The following is a 20276-nucleotide window of genomic DNA, read 5'->3' as shown; positions in this document are numbered from 1 at the left end:
TACACCTAATTCAAAAGTGGGAATCCAGAAATCCAGAATCCTTTAGATCAGAGGATAGAAACTTACTTTTTGAAAGCAGCTATAACTTATCATAGTACCCCAAAATGCAACTGGTTTAATTACAGATATTTGTTTTACCTAATTGCTTTGGTTGTTGCTTTTCCATTATCATTTATTCATTATTTGAGATTATTTAAACACTGTATGAGTTACAAATAATACAATGTATATATACAATATATATATATATATATATATATATATATATATATATATTTTATTAAAACAAATAAAAACAAACTTTTCTCCCCCTCCACATCAATACACAAACTACAAAACACACCACTTTCAAATTAACATATGTAACTAGACAGTAAACATACACTACATACAACTAACATACTCGTAACTTGCCCTTTACTAAGTGATAATTATTTTCCTCTATTTCTCTGTGCTTCCTTTAAACCATGATAATGTGTTTTACTTCTTCAAAATAATTCCACCTGGTTCACTTAATAAAACCTAAAATTGATACCTGCCCCTGATAAAAATGCATTAAAGAAACAAACTTTTCCCAATCTTTCTTAAAGCTAAGGATTTTTCTTTGATTAAAATTGAGTTTATCCATCTCAGCAAGTTCAATGGTCTTCGTTAGCCAATCTACTTTTGTTGGAGTTGTTATTTCTTTTCACCTTTGTGCATAAACAATTCTTACAGCTGTAATCATATAATGTAAAGTCTTCCCATTTATATATAGACTTAAATGTTTTCTCTTCATTCACTTGCCTGCTCATTAGTTGTAAACTGTAACAGCTTCAGTTGATTGTCTGCAGAAATTCTATTGAATTTGGTCCAGTATGTAAAAGATTTGTAAAATAGGAAGATTCTCTTAAAACAACAAGACACAGCGAATACTGAAAGAAAAAGAAGAAGAAAAATTATTTTCTTGCCAAAACCCCATAACAATGCCTCTTTGCAAGTAGTACATTATGGGTTGGGACATTTTAGATTGGTTTAGTTAAAGCCCGTTGTTACACTTCTAAAATATGTAAAGAAAAATGATCACTTTCACTTTGGAGTTTCCCATAAAATGGTAGCTTCCTTTGCCTTGAACATTTACTTTGAAATGAAAATGTTGGGCTTATATCAAGGAGACATATGTTCAAATGCCTGTTCAGGTATAAAACTCAAATGATATATCTGGGCAAATCCACTGCCATTATCTATTTTGTGGGGAAAGGCCAGGATCAAAGTATTAAAAATGAATAAATATGATGGAAACCATACCTTTTACCACTGTATAGAAGCTCAAAGCCTTCACCTATTTTCTCAAAAGGCAACACATGAGTTATTAATGCATCTGTATTAAATTTCTTTTCTATATAATCCGAAACCAGTTTAGGGAGAGCATCTTTCAACTTCCAACCTAGAAGGGAAATGAAAGCGTGTTGGCTCAGCTACCACATACTCCTTTATTTATTTATGGATAGGAAAAAAGTGGATATTTATATTTCACACATATTTTAGAAGATGGAGATAGCAGTTAATTTTCATCACATAAGAAAACTTAGAAAGGAATAGGGCAGGAAAGCAGGGTTAAGGAGGAGCACTGAAGAGAGCACGAGAGACCACTGATGGCAAAAACAGCATTTCCGCATTGTTGCCGAGACTTGTGATAATGAATGCTTCTAAACCAAGATGTTTTCCTTGAGATGACTGCAGTGAGACTGAGGCTCATGTGATAATGTCCTAAGTCTATGTTATGGCCTCAGAGTGTAAAAAAACCCAAAAACCCAAAAAACATGATGCAAAGAATATGTGATTTGGGAGGGTCAGAGGATCAACAACACATGCTGTAACCATTATTTGATGCAGTGCAACCAATTTATACCTCCAATCAAACATCCAATCAGTTTCTTCCCTGTCAGGAGCTGTAAAGGACTGATAGAGAGCTGGGATCCTGCAGGAGGTGCTCCAACCAGCACACAGACTCCGTGACCCAAGTGGCAGGATGCAAGGGCAATAGCCTATGGGAGATACACAGAAAACCAAGTTAAGAAGCTGAAGAAATCAAGGAATAGAAGGCTGGACTAGAAAGACCTTTGGTCTGATCCAGAGCAGTTCAGGTTCTTATAAGCCAATCTCATATCCTCCAACATTTCACAGATGAAAACCAGGACTCATGTGGTCAAGCAACAATAAAGTATGGTCAAGATGCCATAAGTTATCAATGAGGAAGAATACACAAGCTAGGAGATGAAGCTACTGGAAAGAGCAAGATACCTCCTACTCACCTCTTCTTCCCCCACTGAGTTGAGTGCAAATTTTTGTACTTTGAATTTAATTTGCAGCAATTTGTTGAACTTGGTTTGCAGCAACAAAAGTAAGCTAAGGATGAAGGGGGAAATTGGAACGAGGAAAGAGGAACTGGGATATTTTAAAAGCAGCTGAAAAAAATGGAACAACAGAGGATTAATCAGAACTGTCCCTGCCAAATCAGGACAGTTGGAAAGTATGCACAAACAACTGCCAAGGCTGCAGCACTTTAGGAGGAGCCAAGGCACCAATCCTTGATGAACTGTAAGAAAAAGCTACAGTGTAGACCTTCATTCAGGTTTAGTTCTCTGGACCATTTAAGCTAACATCCATGCTGGGAAAGGGCATCTACTATTTCCCACTCCTATCCAGAGTTACAGAGTAGTATTATGTGCCGTTGCATACCCTCACGATTGTAGATTGTACATGTGTGTGTGTGTGGGTAACCAAAATTGATACCTAGTGGGAACGTAACTGGAAATCAGGATGGCCTGGCAGGTGTTTTTGGAGCTCACAGGACCCAAGGAAGTTAAAGACACAAGTGTTGGAGTTGTTTGCACTTGGACATGTCAGCTAAGAAAGAACAAAACGACAAGTGCCATGGGTAATGCATGATTGGACATGTTTCTCCCTACCAGCTTATTTTGCATCTGACAGAAGCCAGAATTAATCCTACCCTTTGAAATTTCCCCCCACTTCCCTCTGCCTGTCCCCAGATCAAAAAAGATTTTATCAATTCTTTAACACCGTGGTGCTAAAATGCTCTCAGTGCATCTATTCCCAGGAAAACATCAACAACGTTTTTAAATTCTTTGGAGGTCCACAAACATATTGCTTTAAGACAAGATTTTTGGGTATAAATGCATCTCCAATCCAAAAGGCCTTTGTTGCCTTCATTGTGGGTTTTTTCCCTTAGCTATGGCTGAGTATCTAGCATCTTTAGATCATTTGCTTCTCTTTGAGTGTTCCCTCAGCTGTAGCTGAGACCCCAGTCTTTCCCCCCTAAATTCACTTTCTGGCTGCTATTTCTCTCTCAGCCATAAAGGAACTGCATTTCCTATCTTTTCCCTTTGTCCTCTTTTTCCATTGAGAAGAATCTGTGCCTAATCTGAGTCTCTATGTTTTTTTTAAAAAAAGATATCTATTTCCTGGGATAGCTGCTATTTCCAAGATCCATTACAGTATATTTTACACCATTTGCTGATGGCATTTCTCCCTTTTTAAATGTTTTTCTTCAAAATCGGTCTTTATGGACGCTGCTTGCTTGAATGTGCAGGCTGTGATTTTTGGGATGCTAGATGATAATTATTCTCTCATTTACCTTTTCATTGTCTCTACTCAAATTTTCCACAACCAGTAGTCTTGAATGAATGTTGTAAATGTGACTGTGCTCTAATGTGCATGCGTGTTTGCACATCTTGACACATTTATGAATAAAAACCTCCTAGATATATTAAAATGCAGTTCTTTTAATTTTTCTCAGTATACATTGGTTTAAAAGGTCCCAGTTACCCATCTCTTAAAAACCTTTGAGCTAAATAATATTCCCCAACATTTTAATGATACATATTCATTGCTAGTTGGGTTTCTCAAGCCCCTGTTTCTGTGCGTAACAGTAGGCATTAGGAGTGAGGGACCTATCAAATCTTGATATCTCCTGATTATCTCTCAGATAGGGCCAAAGCCCAAAATTGATGGATCACTTCTTTTCACTGCTTTCACAATTCTTGGTAGATGTCAGAGCTATTAGCTTATAAAGGGCTTTTGACGTTTGGCTAAGGAACACATATAGACTTATCCACAGGAAGTTCATTTGGCCAGAACCATCAGGCCTATCCCAGTGAAGTCACTTATTCTTTCCCTCTCAGTGATGAGAACTGAATTAGTAGGGAAGAGAGAAGAAGAACAGGAAAAGGGATTGGACATGTTAATGTATATTTAAGGTAAAAATGTTCCGATGTGACAATGTCTGCAGAAGTCTAAATTGGCTACAGCTGGAGGCCAGAGGCCAGAGCCACAGATGGATGTTGAAGGTCAACTGAGCAAGACTAAATGTAAATATGATATGTCTTCAGTCTGAACAGGGATTGGTTTCTATGTTGCATAGCAACTTGTATAGAAGGAGGCTGGACTTAGTAATCACATCGTGGGAATATTGTATATAAGAAAACAAACTCTGTTCTAGTGAATTGTGGGAGTTTTGGAGTCTGAGAGTTGTTGATAGTGTGGTGTGACAGTAAGAGTTTTTGTATAGCAGTAACTAGTTTGTGTGCTTTGGAAACAAGTAATAAAGCCCTCTAAGGAGTGAACCTGCTGGAATGTGATTATTTAATTAAAAAGCTGTTTCACTAGACATTGTTCCAGCAAGCTGAAAAGGCTGTTTGGAGTTTTGCTTTCTTCCTGAGTAGGAGAGGAGCCAGCATCTTCATCCACTTGGCACCAGACCAGGAACACAGGCAAGGTTCATCACCCAAAATATCAACAGGACACTCACCAACAGCCTGTTGCAAAAGGCCTTGCAAAATCAGATAATGGTCCTTATTCACCCATACTGCTATGAAGAAATCTAAATGATAATTCAATCATGTGCATGCTAGATGCACATTTAAAACATTTTGCAAAGAATACAAAAATCACTATGGCTGACCAGTGATGTCCCCATTCCTGGTGTCACCTGGTGTGTATGTGGGGCTAGCGGCAGCAAAACGGCATGCTGAGGCCTCTCCTTCACTGTGGTGGCCTCCTCATGAGGAGACCTATACTGCCATGGCAAAGTCAGAAGCGGTGCACGTGGCCCTTTCCTCCACAACAGCAGAGGTTTCCTCATGAGGAGGTCTCTGCCATCACAGCAAAGCCAGGAGAGGCAAAGTAGGAGGAGAGCCTGACCAGGTGTCACCCGTCTTCTGCAGGCTGCATTCTCTGCCCCCCCTTCCTTAGTGACGCCGCTGCTGCTGACAATATTCAGAAGCAGGGCTTGTAGAAAGGATGGAAAGATTGTACACCATTCATAGTGTGCCCTCTTTTCAAAGTCTCTCTGCAACATCTGAAGCTTTCTCCTGCTGCAAAACTGAAAACTGAGTCTTACATGTGATAATTAGGACCTCATACCTCAATGTCAACACGTCCAACCACTTCAAAAGCATAGTCCACGCCAAATCCAGTCATCTCCACCAACACCTCATTAATGGGCTTTTTGAAATCTTCAGGAGAGATGCACTCAGTGGCTCCTAGCTCTCTGGCCTTTGCAAATTTCTCTTTGTTAATGTCAATCCCAATGATCCTGGATGCACCAGCAGCTTTGCAGCCAATGATGACAGACAGACCAACACCACCCAAGCCAAAGATGGCACAAGAGGAACCAGGCTCCACCTGCAAGTATATAAATCAGAACAGATTGAGATTTGCCATGACTGGGATTAGGATTTCAGGAAGACACAAAGAGAAACAGAATAGACAGAACTGAACAGTTTTCAGTAAAGATAACAGCTTTAAAACAACAACACCCAGATGGAAGGACTCTGTGTAAAGTACTGTCAGCCATGTGAAGTTGATGGCAGTGTTCTCCACAAAGATGACCATGTCCAAAGGCTGACCAGTTCCTTCCTCAGAGCTAGGCATTGTGGAAAAGTTTTGTTAGACAGATGATCAAACAGGACATGCCACCTGCAATGCCTGGCTCTGAGAATCTCTAAGGGAGTCCTCAGAGCCAGGTATTTTAAATCTGTCTGGCACTGGAGAATGAGACTGGCTATGGAACCCTAGGAGCTGAAGTCTTTACACACATGGATGGCACCAGCTTGAGAGACTGATTGGGGGCAACTGGATTCAAGAATACATTAGCTGGTAAGATCAAGCTGATATACTTGCATCTCAAAGCATTTTGAGAAGAGAGATTTCTGAAAGCATCTTTAAGCAGTAAAGAAGTAAATCTTATTCCAATTTTTTTCTGGAAAGTATATGTAAGGACTGATGCTTACCTTAGCATTATTGATAGCTGCGCCATAACCAGTAGAAAACCCACAGCCAAAGAGGCAGACTTTGTCCAGAGGAGCATCATTACTGATTTTTGCAATGGAAACATCAGGCACAACCGTGTATTCAGAGAAGGTGCTTATCCACAGAAAATGGTGAATCTGTTTCCCTCTACAGGTGAACCTGCTGGTTTTGTCTGGCATCAAGTTTTGAAGAGGTTTGTAGAGACTATGTGAGGAGATTCAGATTGGTCTGTTAGCTCATAACTTGAGCTAAAATGCTGTCAGTACAGGCAGCCCTCCACATTTGCAGTTTTGACTTTTGCTGATTTGATTATTCACTAATTTAATTAATATGTTATCTCTAGGAATCTCTAGGTCTGAAAACTGGAGGCAGCATGACTCTGTGGTCAATCTCTACCAGAAATTGTACTGCAGGACCTAGAGATTCTTAGGGCGAACACTTCTCTAGGCATTTGTAAGTCCTCTAGCACAATTCTAGGGTCAACATCTGGGATATGTTGAGGATAGAGTTGCACCATAGGACCTAGAGTTTTCTAGAGAGGTGTTTTTTCAGTTTTTTTAAATTTGCAGATTTTCCACTTTCATGGGGGTCCTACATTATTAAGATAATAATAATAATAATAATAATAATAATAATAATAATAATAATACCACCACCACAACCTTTCCCTGCAAACTGGGACTCAAAGTAGAATATAGCTGAAACATGTAGTAAAGCTATAACTCACAGGGCTGGAGTGAAGAGACTTTTGGGTTAGCAGGGACATTGACATATCTCCACCCCCCCCCCCCCCCGGCCATCTTTGTTCCTTCTGAGTTTAACTACAATCCTCATAATGGCTTATGGAAAAATGAATTTTCCCTGTAACAACATATTGTTGTGAAATGTCATGATGTAAAGTATTTTGGAGTGCTTTGGTTTTGAATGGGCACTGAAGATCCATTAAATGTACAAAGGATCTGCTCCTAGATGAAAATTGCTAGAATTGGTTTCTTGATATGAATTAACACAGTATTGTACATGTTTGCACTCTCCTTGGAAGTATGGCTTTGAGGGTTTGTCATGATGGGCAACTGCTCTTTAAAATTTACCAGTACACCAGCAGATGACACATGGACTTACTGGGACTTGATGCAACAGTTAGCTTTAGGACTGGAACAGCAGTCACATTCTCCACATTGGGGGATACACAGAGGAATGACTTTGTCACCTACAAGTTTCCAAAAACAAGCCATAACTACAATGAAACATACATATAACATTTGCAAATAAAACAGATATTGTGTTAAAATAAGTTCTATATTTGAAGAGACTAATTCTTCAAAAATATTTTAATGTCATATGTGAATAAAATATGGAAACTCACTTTGGTGTGCTTTTGTGGTGAAGGTGTAAGTGGCCTAGTGGTTCTTGCTGTTTTTTTTTTAAATCAGCTTCTCTCTGAAGGCTAGTGGTTCAAAATCAGCTTTTGTTATGAGTTTGAAAGGGATTTAGTTTAGGGGCTGGCAGCCCAGGGGCAAGACATGGAACTCCCCCCCCCCATACCTTACTCCCTGGGAGGGCCCTCCACAATAACTGCACATGTCTACAAATACATTTCCCTGCCATGGAAAGATGATGAAGGGAAGTGTGAGGAATCTAGGCACTGCTGGATGCATTACAGTCCTTTACATGAGAAGTGAGAAAACTGTGGTTTTCCAAACATTGACATATCTTTATGCTATCATGCTCTACTCCTAGGGTAACTAAGGATGATGGGTACTAATGTCCCACAAAGTCTACAGGGCTGCAGGTTCCAATTGCCCATTATATAATGCTTGATTGTAAATGGTAAATGTAGAATTAAACCTAGCTCTGTTGGATACAAAAAGTACTTCAGAATTTCTTTTCTGCCTGACCCTTACCTGGCTTTACACAAATGACTCCTGGCCCAACGCTTTCAACAATTCCAGCTCCTTCATGGCCTGCAATGACTGGGTAGTTTATATCAGGAAAATAGCCTTTCACTACATGGTCATCAGTCCGGCAGATCCCACTGGCCACTATCTATGTGGAAAATACAATAGATAATTTCAGTATCTGCATTGCTAAGACTCAGTTTATACCTCCATGTAAGAAGAGCCATACTAGATTCAGAACTTGAACAAGTTACAACTTCAGTTCCTAGGGCAGCCAGTCTGGCAACTGGACATGCTGGCTGGAGGAATTTGGAAATTATAATCTAAAAATGCAACCTTTCTCAATTTCTGGCAGAATTAGACTGAAGCCATGTCTGCATCGGTCAAATAACACATTCTCTCCACATCCTCATGGCAATTAGTCTAGACGATGCAGGGTTCAATCCTTGGTTCTGATGTGAAATGTCTGGATGTCAGGACTGAACCCATGAAATACCATCCTTAACACAGATTTTTAAAAGCCGCCTTTTGCTTTGGATCTTGCAGGAAGATCTGGAGCCCTATGAAGCAATGCTAGGAAGCTGCTCACAGTGCGTCCTGCTGTGCTGGCTGCCACTGTTGCGGCTAATATGAGTTGCTCCCCCTGAGGCCAGAGCAAGGTACCCAGCCATGTGATCGACATTGGGCACCTTATTTTTGGCTTCAAGACATGAGTCACCTGGCATTGTCCCAGAATGCCCAGGTAATGGGGAGGACTTCAGGGCAGCTTTGGGACCAGGTTATCCCAGGCTGGTCTTATTAAATCAGTCTGGGTGTACCCTCAATTAAGACAAATCTCCTCAAGCATGCTTCCCCCCAATGCCAAACTGCCTGCCTATCAGTAGTTCATGAGCAGAACATGAGACCAACAGCACCCTCCTCATGTTCCTCAGTAACTTGTATTCACAATCTACTACTCTCCCTGCCGCAGTGGCTATGATACTATTCTCTGATAAATAACTTTTCCAAGCTCTGACTAGTGGTGTATAAATCAGTTACATTACAGGTTTTATTCATTTGAAGAGGAAAAATCAGGAAACACAGCATCTCCACAATCAGAACAAAACACCCACCCACAAAAGGGTCCCAATGAGGATTGCATATGGTCATGAAATACTAGCAGACTGTTGGTGGTTGGGGTTAAAAGTTGGAATGGAGCTTCCTAGAAATGGGGCAGGGGTTCAAACAGCGATTCTACACTGCAATATTTTGCAGGTCCCACTTGACATTTAAGTTTCCCAAAACTAGTACTCTTATGTTTTCTTCTACCACCTCCATGGAATAATGTAGACAATACTTAAGGCCTTTTTTTTGATGAGCTGCTTCTCAAATAGGGAAAGACATTTGTTTCCCTTAGCATAATATTTTCCTCACCTATGTATCTTGCATTTATGATTCTGTGTTTTATGACTTGTCACTGGAAAATAAATACAGGCTTAGTTTCCAAGTCTGATTTTAACACACCTATCTCTGAGGAAATCCCAGTGTCAGAGGGAAATTGGATGATTGGAGGGAATCCCCATTCCCCTTAACATCTACTTTGACCCCATGTCTTTATCTTTTAAGTACAAAGTGCTCACACACTACAATTGAAATTCACACCAACAGGAGGGAGGGGAAGCTTCCACGTTTGAGCAACATTTATTTTTTACCTTCACTCGAACTTCATGGCTTCTTGGTGGTGCCACCTCCACCTCCTCAATGGAAGGTGCTTTCCCAGCTTCCCAGATTATTGCCGCCTTGCATTTAATCACCTGCATATAAAGCATACCCACAAAATAAATCAGAAAGCTTTGCAAAGCTGTTTTCCATAATAGTTTCAGTACACAATGCTTTCCCCAGAAACCACAGAGTAGTATAAATATTGAATTAAAAGTGGAACGGCTGGATCCAGGCTGATATATCATTGTTGGCAGTTCTGTACAAATTTGTGTCACACTGATACCATAATCCTTTGTCCTGTAAATACTGCCTCAATGCAGCAAAGGTAGGCAACCTGGTGTTCACCCATCATCTCTGGCCATTGGGCATGCCAGCTAGGGCTCACTGGAGTTACGGTCCACAACAGCAGGAAGGCAAAACCTTTTAACATTTGCATTTTACAAAACAAAGGACTGCTGTGCTGGAGGTAGCCTGGACGCTGTGGTCATTTTAGCAGGCTTTTCTTGTCCAGTCCTTTAGGCTCACACTGTTCTGTGTGAAATGAGAATCCTTTCCCTCACAACTACCCTTTGGGAGAAGCCAATCTCAGGCCCCATTCATACTGAACCTTTTGCGCTGGAAGGAACTGGAAGATTCGGTGCTCCCCCCCCACCGCCCCGAATCTCTCCGGGAGCAAGTGCTCAATACCTCATCAGGGTATTTTAACCCTGAATGCCCTCTCAGAGAAATCGGGTTTAAAATGAAGTGCCTGGCTGTCAATCAAATTTACTTTCGCGTTGGTCATAGGTGACATTTCCTGCACCCATTGGGCAATCGGAAGTGTGCTTCCCCCTCCTTTTTAAAAAATACAACCAGGTGCCAGTATGCACAGATTTTGTCAAATTTAAAAACCTCCTCTGTGTGTGTGAGTGTGTGTGTGTGTGTGTGTGTGTTGTGGGTATTTGGGTCACTGCAAGTTATGGATCTTTCCTTGGCCCCGTTTTCAACCCCAAAATGCAATCTAATGCCATCTATGCATCCTGCATCCTCCCTCCTTGCCACCCCAGAATGCCACATAATAATAATAATAATAATAATAATAATAATAATAAATTCCTCACCTTGGAATACCATCCCTGCATCCCTTGCTTTCCCTCAGCCATCCCAGTTCCTTACAGACAGTAGCAAAAGCATTTTGTATCAATTTGCCAAATTGAGAGAGAAACATTTGTAGCATTCGCCTTGTAGCATTCGCAAAGAAAAAAAGCCTCCTGCAAAGTGCCTTTGGAGCAAAAAAATGAAAGGGAAAGTAGCGCGAGTGCACACATTCTATCTATATATGTATCTACCTGTAGAACTATGCGTATAGATTGTCAAATATATATAAAAAAATAAAAATAAAAAGAGAGAAAGCTGCCTGGTGCGAGAGGGAGGCTTGTTCTGTTCTGTGCCCTCCCTCTGACCTTGACCCTTTCTCAGGCACCCCTACCGCCCTTTGCATCCTTCCTCTGGCTCCTTGGCTCCATCAGTCACCCCGATTGCCTGGCATCCCTTCTTTTCCCCCTGGCTCCTTCCTTCCCCCCTCCTCCTCCTCCTCCTTCTTTGCCCCGATGAAGGGGAGGGATTGCTTTGCCCACTGCCCTCCCTCTGACCTAAATCCCTCCCATGAACTTGCCCCGATCATGATCGGGGGCAAGTTCATATTCGCTGAACTTGTTTTTTAAAAAAAGATACAGCTTTTACCCCAATTCAAATGACCCACGCTAAGGGGCATTTGCCACGAAATGGTTGTGGAAGCCTCGGATTCGCTTGTGGGAGATTCGGGACAAATATGAACTTCCCATGCAAGAATTGGTTCCTGATCCAGGGTAAAAGGTAGTCTGAATGGCCCCTCATACTCTCCAACTGTACCAATTAGGTAGGGATAGTCCACATTAATCTTCTGTCATCCCACCTTTTCAGTTGCTTTTTAAATGTCCCAGTTTCTTTCTCCTCTTCTCATTTTCCACTTGTCCTCAGCTTACTTCAATTGCTGCAAACTGAATTCAAAGTGCAAAAGTAGTTTGCAATCAACTCAGCAGGTTTGTGGGACACACTTTGATACTCCTTGGTGTATACACACATAGCCTAACATATGCAAATATTGCCTTCTTTCTTGGTAACACAATTCTGTTTTTGATGATCCATAAATTAACTTGTTCCATGGAGGCTTGGGTTATATTATTTTGCTGTAATGTTCAAAATAATCTTCTAGGACCAGCGTTCACGTAGGGTTGTCAAATCATGGAGCTGGAAGCTCAGGGCTAGAGTGTTGTGTTGAGCGGGATGTGCATCTACATTTTCCTCATTTGTTAGATTTGGTGTTTTTATATAACTCTGTGCTACTGTGCTTGATGCTTAATGTATCATGCTCAAAGACTGTTGATGTCACAGGGACAACTGTTGGTCTCAGATTGTGGTGTGAAATTTCATGGTTTGGGATAATCTCAACCTGGCAACTCTACTTGCTACTGCCCCATACTGTACTCTATGCCTAAGCAACAGTTGTGGCTGGTATTTGGTCTTTCCTTCTCTCATCTACCTGCCAGTTTTTATTTTCTTTAGAATTTATTTAAACAAATTTAATTATTTTTCTATTTTGCTAGAGTGGAAAGGTGAACGAATTCCTCCCACTTACTGCATGTATGCGTCTTTCTATCTGCTGTTTTAAAAAGATTTTATAAAGACACAGTTTGGGCTCTTTCACACTACGGAATTATGGCACTGTGATGGCTTCATTATATGGAATCTGATATTATGTAGTTTGGTGAGAGATTAGAGCTCTCGGCAGAGAACTGCAAATCCCAGGATTCCATAAGGTTGAAACATGCTATAACTGTGCTAATGTGTAAGGACCTTAAAATACGAACAGGCTTAACTAAAGAAATATCAGGAAAGTCACTTCAAAAGTTAGACAATAGTTTCCATTCCCTTAACTTCTATACTTGCTTTGTACCCACCCATTTATAACTATGGAACTAATCACCTGTTTTCTGGCACTATTTCCAAAAGCTAACCAGTTTCTGACATTATTTTCATAAATTAATCAAGGTTTATCCATCTATATAGCCCATCCTTGTTGGCTTGCAACTACAGGGGTGGGTGGGAAAGGAATTATCATGCAACAGAATCCTCTCAAACTTAACTGGGTTTGTTTTCTGTCAAGGTCAGAGAAGAAAAAGAAACAGGGTCATCCCTGATATTGGACAGAATGCAGCACACTCTTGGGGTGCTGTTTAAAGAGCATGTTTAGGGTATCACAAATCATTAAGATTGTTTGTTGTTATTATTTTTTAAACCTGAATGTGCTGCTTGTGGAGTTGTCTGCCTCATATGTCAAAATAATTTGTCTGGTTTAGAATGCTATGCCTCTTGACTTTTATAAGATTTCTGTAATGCGCTCTACATGGGGCAACCCTTGTACCATACCTGGAAGCTTCAATTAGTGCAGAATATGGCTGCGAGATTGGTTGCTGGTTGTTCCAGGGCAGACCATATAACACCTATTTTACAAGACCTCCATTGGCTGCCTATTCGCTTCCGGGCGCAATACAAGGTGTTGGTAATTACCTATAAAGCCCTAAATGGCTTGGGCCCAGGTTACTTAGAAGTCCGCCTCTCCCCATACAATACGCCCCGCACACTCAGGTCAGCCGGGAAGAATCTGTCAAGGGTTCTGACCGTGAGATATGCGTCAACCTCGCAAAGGGCATTTTCTATCTCAGCCCCAAAAATTTGGAACACCCTTCCTGATGAGCTCCACTCCACCACCTCCCTGGATCTCTTCAAAAAGAGACTAAAGACTTTTCTTTTCCACCAAGCTTTCCCCCATGTGCTTTGGTATTGTGTGGTTCCCCCCGACATGTACTTGCATCATTGATATCAACTCAGCTGGCTTTGATTTGGTTTTTTATGGCTTTTAAATTGTAATTGATAATCTTTATTATTTTGTTTTGTTTTATTGTATGTATATTTGTACTTTTAACATGTATTATTGTATTCTTTATTTTTTTTTTGATTGTGCACTGCTTTGATCAACATGGAAAAGAGGTATATAAATAAATTTTATTATTATTATTATTATTATTATTATTATTATTATTATTTATTAGGAGTGTGTGTGCCATTTGCTGCTTTGGTTCAAGTTAAAAACAAACAAACCATCAAGCAGCTTAGAAAAGGAAAGGGTAATATTCTAGGGACACTTCCCTCTCTGCAGTCTCAGGAATACATGCATTAATGCATTTTCTAATTTATCCCATCCTGTCTCTGAAAATGAGAGAGATGACCTTGCCCAAGGTCACCCAGTGGGTTTTCATGGCTGAACAAGGATTTCAACCCTGATCTCTCATGGTTTTAGTTCAACACTCTTATACCTTATAATGTCACCAGTGTTTGCCTCCTATGATATTAAAAGGGGTTGTCCCTAGATCTTTGGTTTTGGCCCTAAAATGTTGGGACACCAGACAATGCTAGAAAAATAAAAGTGAGGGGTGTATCCAAGATGGCAGTTAGGAATGTAGAAAATGAAGCCATCCAAAGTGGATGATGGTGATGGAGCTACATGTTATCCTGAAGTTTGAGACCATGTGGGATCAAAGCTTTCACCCTGTGAATTTTTCACCTTTCCTCCACTATTCTTGTTAATAAGGTATCACATCATTTTGAAAAACTGACAAATTAGACAATTTTTTGTGCTTCCAAGTAAAAATGTCTAGTTACTGGTTGCTGCAGTTTTCTGGCCAGTATATGTAAATAAGCAAATAAAGTTCTCTTGTCTCCTCATTTTGGGTAATGCTGAAATGGCTAACCTCACCAGAGAAGCTTTTCTTCCTGGCATTTTAGACTTACATAACTTGACCCATTAAAAACCCCGAGGAGTGTAAATAAACAGAGATAACTTTTGCATAAAAAATGAAGTACATACTCTGAATCTACTTCCAGTAGATATGAAAAGAAATATGGAATGGAGCAAGTTAAAGGTGTAAGATGTCACCTCTAAATGCAAAACCTGTTGGTGTTACTAACTCCTGAAAGTAGTAGTAGTACTAGTTGTTGTTCTTTTTATGACATTACATTGGAAATAGTAAATGAAATTGTTATGCTCAGCAAATGAAAACTTCCCCAAGATCTGGATATTTCCTCATGTTGTATGATGAAGTATGTAGTGTAATTTTGGAAGTTTATACAACTTTACATTAAATCAAATCACCATTATTTCTTTAGAGTCATGAACACTAAAGCCCATAATCTGAACCTCTTTATGCAACAACTTGTTATATAGGTTGCCAACAGCTCTTGCCTGCTCCCCTACTTGGAATTTTAAAATAAGGCATCTAAGATAAATCACCGACCTATGGCACAATAATGATTCTAAGGGTCTGTACGGTGCTTTATGGGGTCCAAAGCGTACAGTCATTTGTACAATAACCTTGTTAGGCAGATCAAAATGATTATGGTCATATTTGTAGAGGGAAGAAAAAAGTACTGCTGTGTTGATGGAGACTTGATAGTTTCTTAGCCAAGGTGAGATTTGAATCAGGAACCTCTTGTTTTACAGTCTGAAATCTTACACGCAAAGTAACATCGGTTCTCAGCATTGTCTGGATGGTCTAAGCTAAGTAGCTTATTCTCCTTCAGATATATCAAACAGACTTCGTCTTTGAGTTCATAAACATGGAATAAAGCTTTACAGCATGATTTTTAGGGCATAAACTGAATCCATCCCAATAAAACCGAAAGAATGCTCCTATAGCAATGATAGGTTTTGAACACTTAGTGCTGCCATTTCAGAAGAGATTTAATATTGCCACACACAGGAACAGCTGTTTCATATAGATTTAAAGAGAGCTATTAGAACAGCCTTTGCTTACCTTTCCTGCAGTTGCCATTTGCTTGTCAGACTCCCAGCTTTATACCATACATAGGACTTGCTGCTTTCCTAATCCGTTTGGCTCTGGCAGGAACATAGAGATACCCAAACCTTTTTTTCCTCCAGTGTGCCTGACACTCACGATTATGATAAACCAGTGAGGAAAAGGGAGGGCCCACTGAGAGCTGTGATACAAAGTTTTATAGTGCCCCATAAAGTCTTTTTTAGCTCATGCTATTCTTGTCCTGAGGCAGTCACCCAAAATTTATTATCTGGAAAAAAGACAGGATTTAAAACAGTAAGAATCACTTGCCTGTTCTCAGATTATTTAGATTGCAGTTTTTTTTTTTTACAGAAAACACAGCATAAATTACACTGATTTACATAGATAGTAGAGGCCCTATAGGTTTTTGGAGGTACAAAATGAGATACAGAGTCCTCCATAGTACATGATCAAAACTGGGAGTTAAAAATTCCATAATAGGCCTTTGAAGAAGAGCTACTTGGGCTTGGTCCTCTTCTCATTTACAAAGTTTAGAAAAGGTATTTTTGGACCAGTTTCTCCAGACTATGTGACCACTAGGATTCAGGGAGCTGTAATCCAGAAAAATAGCTTTCTCCAATTCTGACTATACAACACTCATATGTGACAAATACATGTCACAATAGTAAAGGTATGATGAGACAGAGCCCAGGTTTGGCAAGGTTCCTAACAAAGCTCTGCTTGGAGGACCCCCTCAACCATGTTCTTATGTGGAGACAATGCTTGGGGTTATGACTTGCCATTTTACATTTCCTGCAATGCCCTCCAATTATGCTCTGCAAAAAGCACTGTGGGAAATTTAAAATGGCATTTCACAGATCTAAGGCGCATCCACACTGCACAGTCATAGCACTTTAATACTACTTTAACTACGATGGTTCCATCCTACAGAATCCTGGGATCTTTAGTTTCGTAAAGAATTCTCTGAGACTCAAGAATTTTAACTATGGTCCAAAACACACTGCAGAAATTATCCAGTTTGAGACCACTGTAACTGGCCTGGCCCAGTGCTGCAGAATCCAGGGAACTGTAGTTTGTTGTGGCACCAGAGCTCTCTGACAGAGAAGAATAAATGTCTCACCAAATTACAGTCACCAGAATCCCCTAGCATTGAGCTAGGGCAGTAGAAGCAACCTCATACTGGATTACTTCTGCAGTGTATTTTGGACCCGGCTTGCTAAAATTGTGCAATGTGGACACCCCTGTGATGGCCACTTTACATATTGAGCAATAGGTCATATTGAACACTTGGTGACCTCTTTTATGGATCTGAAGCCCAAAAGTGATGCTAGGTCAGGAGCAGAATTCATTCCTATTTAGTGAGAAACACATACTGTGATGTTCTTCAGTGCATGTCCACTACCAATCTTAATCCTGAATTTCAATCTAGTTTATTAGTTTGTGTTGCATTTCTCTACTCTTACAAATGTATTCTCTGGAAATTTCTAATCTTCACCATGTAAATATTTTTATAAAGCATGTACTAATTCAATATCAGTTTAGCCAAATAAAACAGTCTGAAATCTGTTTCTACTGGCAGTCAGAGAACAAAATCCCTATGTGAAAGAAAAAGATCACATAGATATGAAGTGACCTCAGTGAATGGCAGAAATCTTAACTTCCTTGGCTTGTACTTTATAGTGCTGACAGATTTATCCAAAGCAACATGGGAGGAAAATGTTTTGTGAAAAGAATGTTCATTTTTAAAATGAAGGTTCATGTTTTGGACAGAAAGGTCTGCAGCATTCAAATTCTTTCCTAGTTCTTTCAGCAGGACTCTAGTGTATTTCATATTATGTACTTTTCATGTTGGAAAAAACAACTCATATATTCAGAAAGTTTGAAAACTATAACTCTTATGAGGTTTACAAAATAAAGGAGGAAGTATGTTTTTTTTCCTGTTTGGAGGATGTAGGCTTTCCAATTACACTGAGTTCTTATTTGGCAGAATGGATATTCCCTGTAACCACCAGAAACTACACTGTTATTAAGTTTGGCTAATACTGTATTCTAGAGAGCCAGCATAGTATAGTGGTTTGTGCTGGGCTATGATTCTGGAGATCAGGGTTCAAATTTTCTACTGAGCCATGAAACCCATGGGTGACCTTGGTCAAGTCACACTCTCTCAGCCTCAGAGGATGGCAATGCAAACCCCTTCTGAAGAAACTTGCCAAGAAAACCTTGTGATAGGCTCACCTTAGGATCACCATAAGTCAGAAACTAATTGAAGACATATAGCATCAAACAACAAATTAACCCTGTGTATTCCTTACACTATTGAATACATAGTGATCATGAATACAAATCTGTTATAGATATATAACTCTAGTTTACCCAATTATAACTGCAGTTATGAATTCCAGCCTATATTTTTAAGGCACTCTTGTCATTGAGGATGCTCAAGAAAGCACAGATGGTGGACACAGTTCTTGTCTTGTGACGTCGAAGGCTTTCATAGCCAGCATCCATAGTTTTTTGTGAGTTTTTGGGCTATGTGGCCATGTTCTGGAAGAATTTATTCTTGACGTTTCACCTGCATCTGTGGCTGGCATCTTCTTCTGTAAAATGCCAGCCACAGAGGCAGGTGAAACGTCAAGAATAAATTCATCCGGAACATGGCCACATAGCCCAAAAAACCCACCAACCCCCCCTATAGTTATTATTTTATTTTTTTACAGTGAAGTACAGATAATGTGAAGTACAGATAATGGTTGGCCAAAGGTTTCCCAGTAAGCATCATGCCAGAATGGGGATATAACCAAGGTCTGTCTAGCCAAGTCCAACACTCTAATGCAGCCTCCTCAGTCTAGCACCATACAGAGGTGCTCAACCACACATCCCATCATTCATATCTATCCTGTGAATTGGTTCCACTTTCTGGAAATGGTAGGCATACCAGGCCAACACAGATTGGGAAAGGCTGCTCTAATCAATACGCCATGCTGGCACTCTCTCTATGTTATCTTCTGGTCAAAAGTTTAAAAGGTGTGGCCTGAAGTTTGGTCTGAAGTTCTAAAAGGTTTATGATAAAGCTTTAAAGAAATAGAGAGACAGATAGAGTGCTCTGGTTTACATTTTTGATATTAATACAAACATAAATGGTAATATAGTTACATAAGATAACTGATTGCTAGAACAGTGGCTCACAACCTTTGCCCCTATAGATTTGTTTTTGGACAACAACTTCCAGACTATTTACTTTGTTTACTCTGGATGAAGTTCTACCATTGTTAAAGTCCAGAATGCCTAGAAAGCCTAAGGTTGAGAACCAATGGACTAGAATTCAGTTTTTGTGAATATGAGTATTACTTGATCTAAGACTTTATGGTTGAGTGATTGTATCTGTTTTAGTTTGTATGTTTTTGTCTGTTAGAGCTGTATATGAGGAAGGCAAAAATTCTTTTAAAACTATTGTTTTATTGATCTGAAAGATAAATTAATTCCTTAGCAGGTAAAAGGAACTGAAAATAATTCATGTATCAGTGGTACCAGGTAACAACGGACAAGCTTGGTCCTTATTATAGGACTTTTGCAACATAAAGCACAGAAGTGTATTAACCTAATGTGTGAGTCTGTGTGCATGTAGGAAAAACTTGTTTGGGACATATCTTGGCTCATATCCATAATGAAAGGGTGCTGCATCTTGTTAAAGTGGCGGTCCAAAGGATGAGACCTTTACTTGGCCTTACAGAGGCAGAACTCAGCTTGCTTCCTACTACTAGATGAGCAAAAAATAAATAAAATAAAAAACCAAAGTTGAGATCCACTGATAAAAGTATATATGATGTTTTGGAAAATACCTTGTTTCCTTATCTATATATGAATATTTATGTGTGTGTATGTGTGTGTGAGAGAGAGATTAAAGGTCTGTTACAGTTTCCAGACACTGGTACTGCAACAGCTAAACACAGCTCCATTACAAGTGACCTGTCCTTGATTTCTGCTAGGAAGCAAGGGGGCCTCCTTCGCTCCTTCCTGAATACTGTGTACATTTAGGTTCCTTGGCAGAGGAGATACCATGTTCAGTGGCTTAGCACACATATCACGTCACCCTTTGTTATGCTGAAGCCTGGAAACTATTCCAACAACCAAGCAGTCAAAAATCCAGCAAATTCACTCCCTTGGCAGATTCTTTTCAGTCCTCTAATTCTCAGAAATCACTATCTTCCAGGAATTCCCAGCAGTGTTGGACATTTGGAATGTAGCCTGCCAACACTATAATTGCTTTCTGCTGTTGAAGAGGCTTGGTTAGTTGCTTTAGCTGCACTAGTGAATCTGGTCAAGATCTCCTCCACTTTTCCCACCCAATCATCAGAGACCTTATCTCACCCAATTTCTTTCCTGTACCCTTTCTATGCATTTTTGGGACTTCTTTCCCCATTGATGGACTTGTATCCCATTGCCTAGGCAACATGCTTTGTGTTTTGTTTTG

The 20276-nt window shown here is 39.9% G+C and overlaps 1 protein-coding gene across 3 annotated transcripts; it reads right to left on the bottom strand.

Annotated features, from left to right (window-relative positions):
• Positions 1–281: 281 nt before the first annotated feature.
• LOC149313122 (alcohol dehydrogenase 1-like) lies at positions 282–15938 on the bottom strand. Of its 3 annotated transcripts, none has more exons than XM_089526081.1 (10): positions 15803–15847; positions 11012–11172; positions 9902–10003; positions 8217–8358; positions 7435–7522; positions 6294–6516; positions 5425–5685; positions 1892–2027; positions 1288–1426; positions 282–914 (listed from the first exon to the last, which is right to left on the bottom strand). In XM_089526081.1, exons 2-10 carry the CDS (start codon positions 11051–11053, stop codon positions 890–892), a joined length of 1158 nt encoding a protein of 385 aa, XP_089382207.1. In that variant the 5' UTR covers positions 11054–11172; positions 15803–15847; the 3' UTR covers positions 282–889. The 3 variants fall into 3 exon arrangements, with proteins under 3 accessions (XP_089382207.1, XP_089382206.1, XP_089382208.1); XM_089526080.1 differs by lacking the exon at positions 15803–15847 and adding an exon at positions 11845–12012; XM_089526082.1 differs by lacking the exon at positions 11012–11172 and having other exon boundaries at positions 15803–15938.
• Between the last annotated feature and the right edge of the window lie 4338 nt (positions 15939–20276).

Source organism: Sceloporus occidentalis, unplaced genomic scaffold, assembly GCF_023333645.1.
Source record: "Sceloporus occidentalis isolate IW3139 unplaced genomic scaffold, rSceOcc1.0.p SCAF_5, whole genome shotgun sequence".
Lineage (NCBI taxonomy): Eukaryota > Metazoa > Chordata > Lepidosauria > Squamata > Phrynosomatidae > Sceloporus > Sceloporus occidentalis.
Note: the sequence above shows the minus strand (reverse complement) of the source record. Positions and strands in the feature narration are given on the sequence as shown.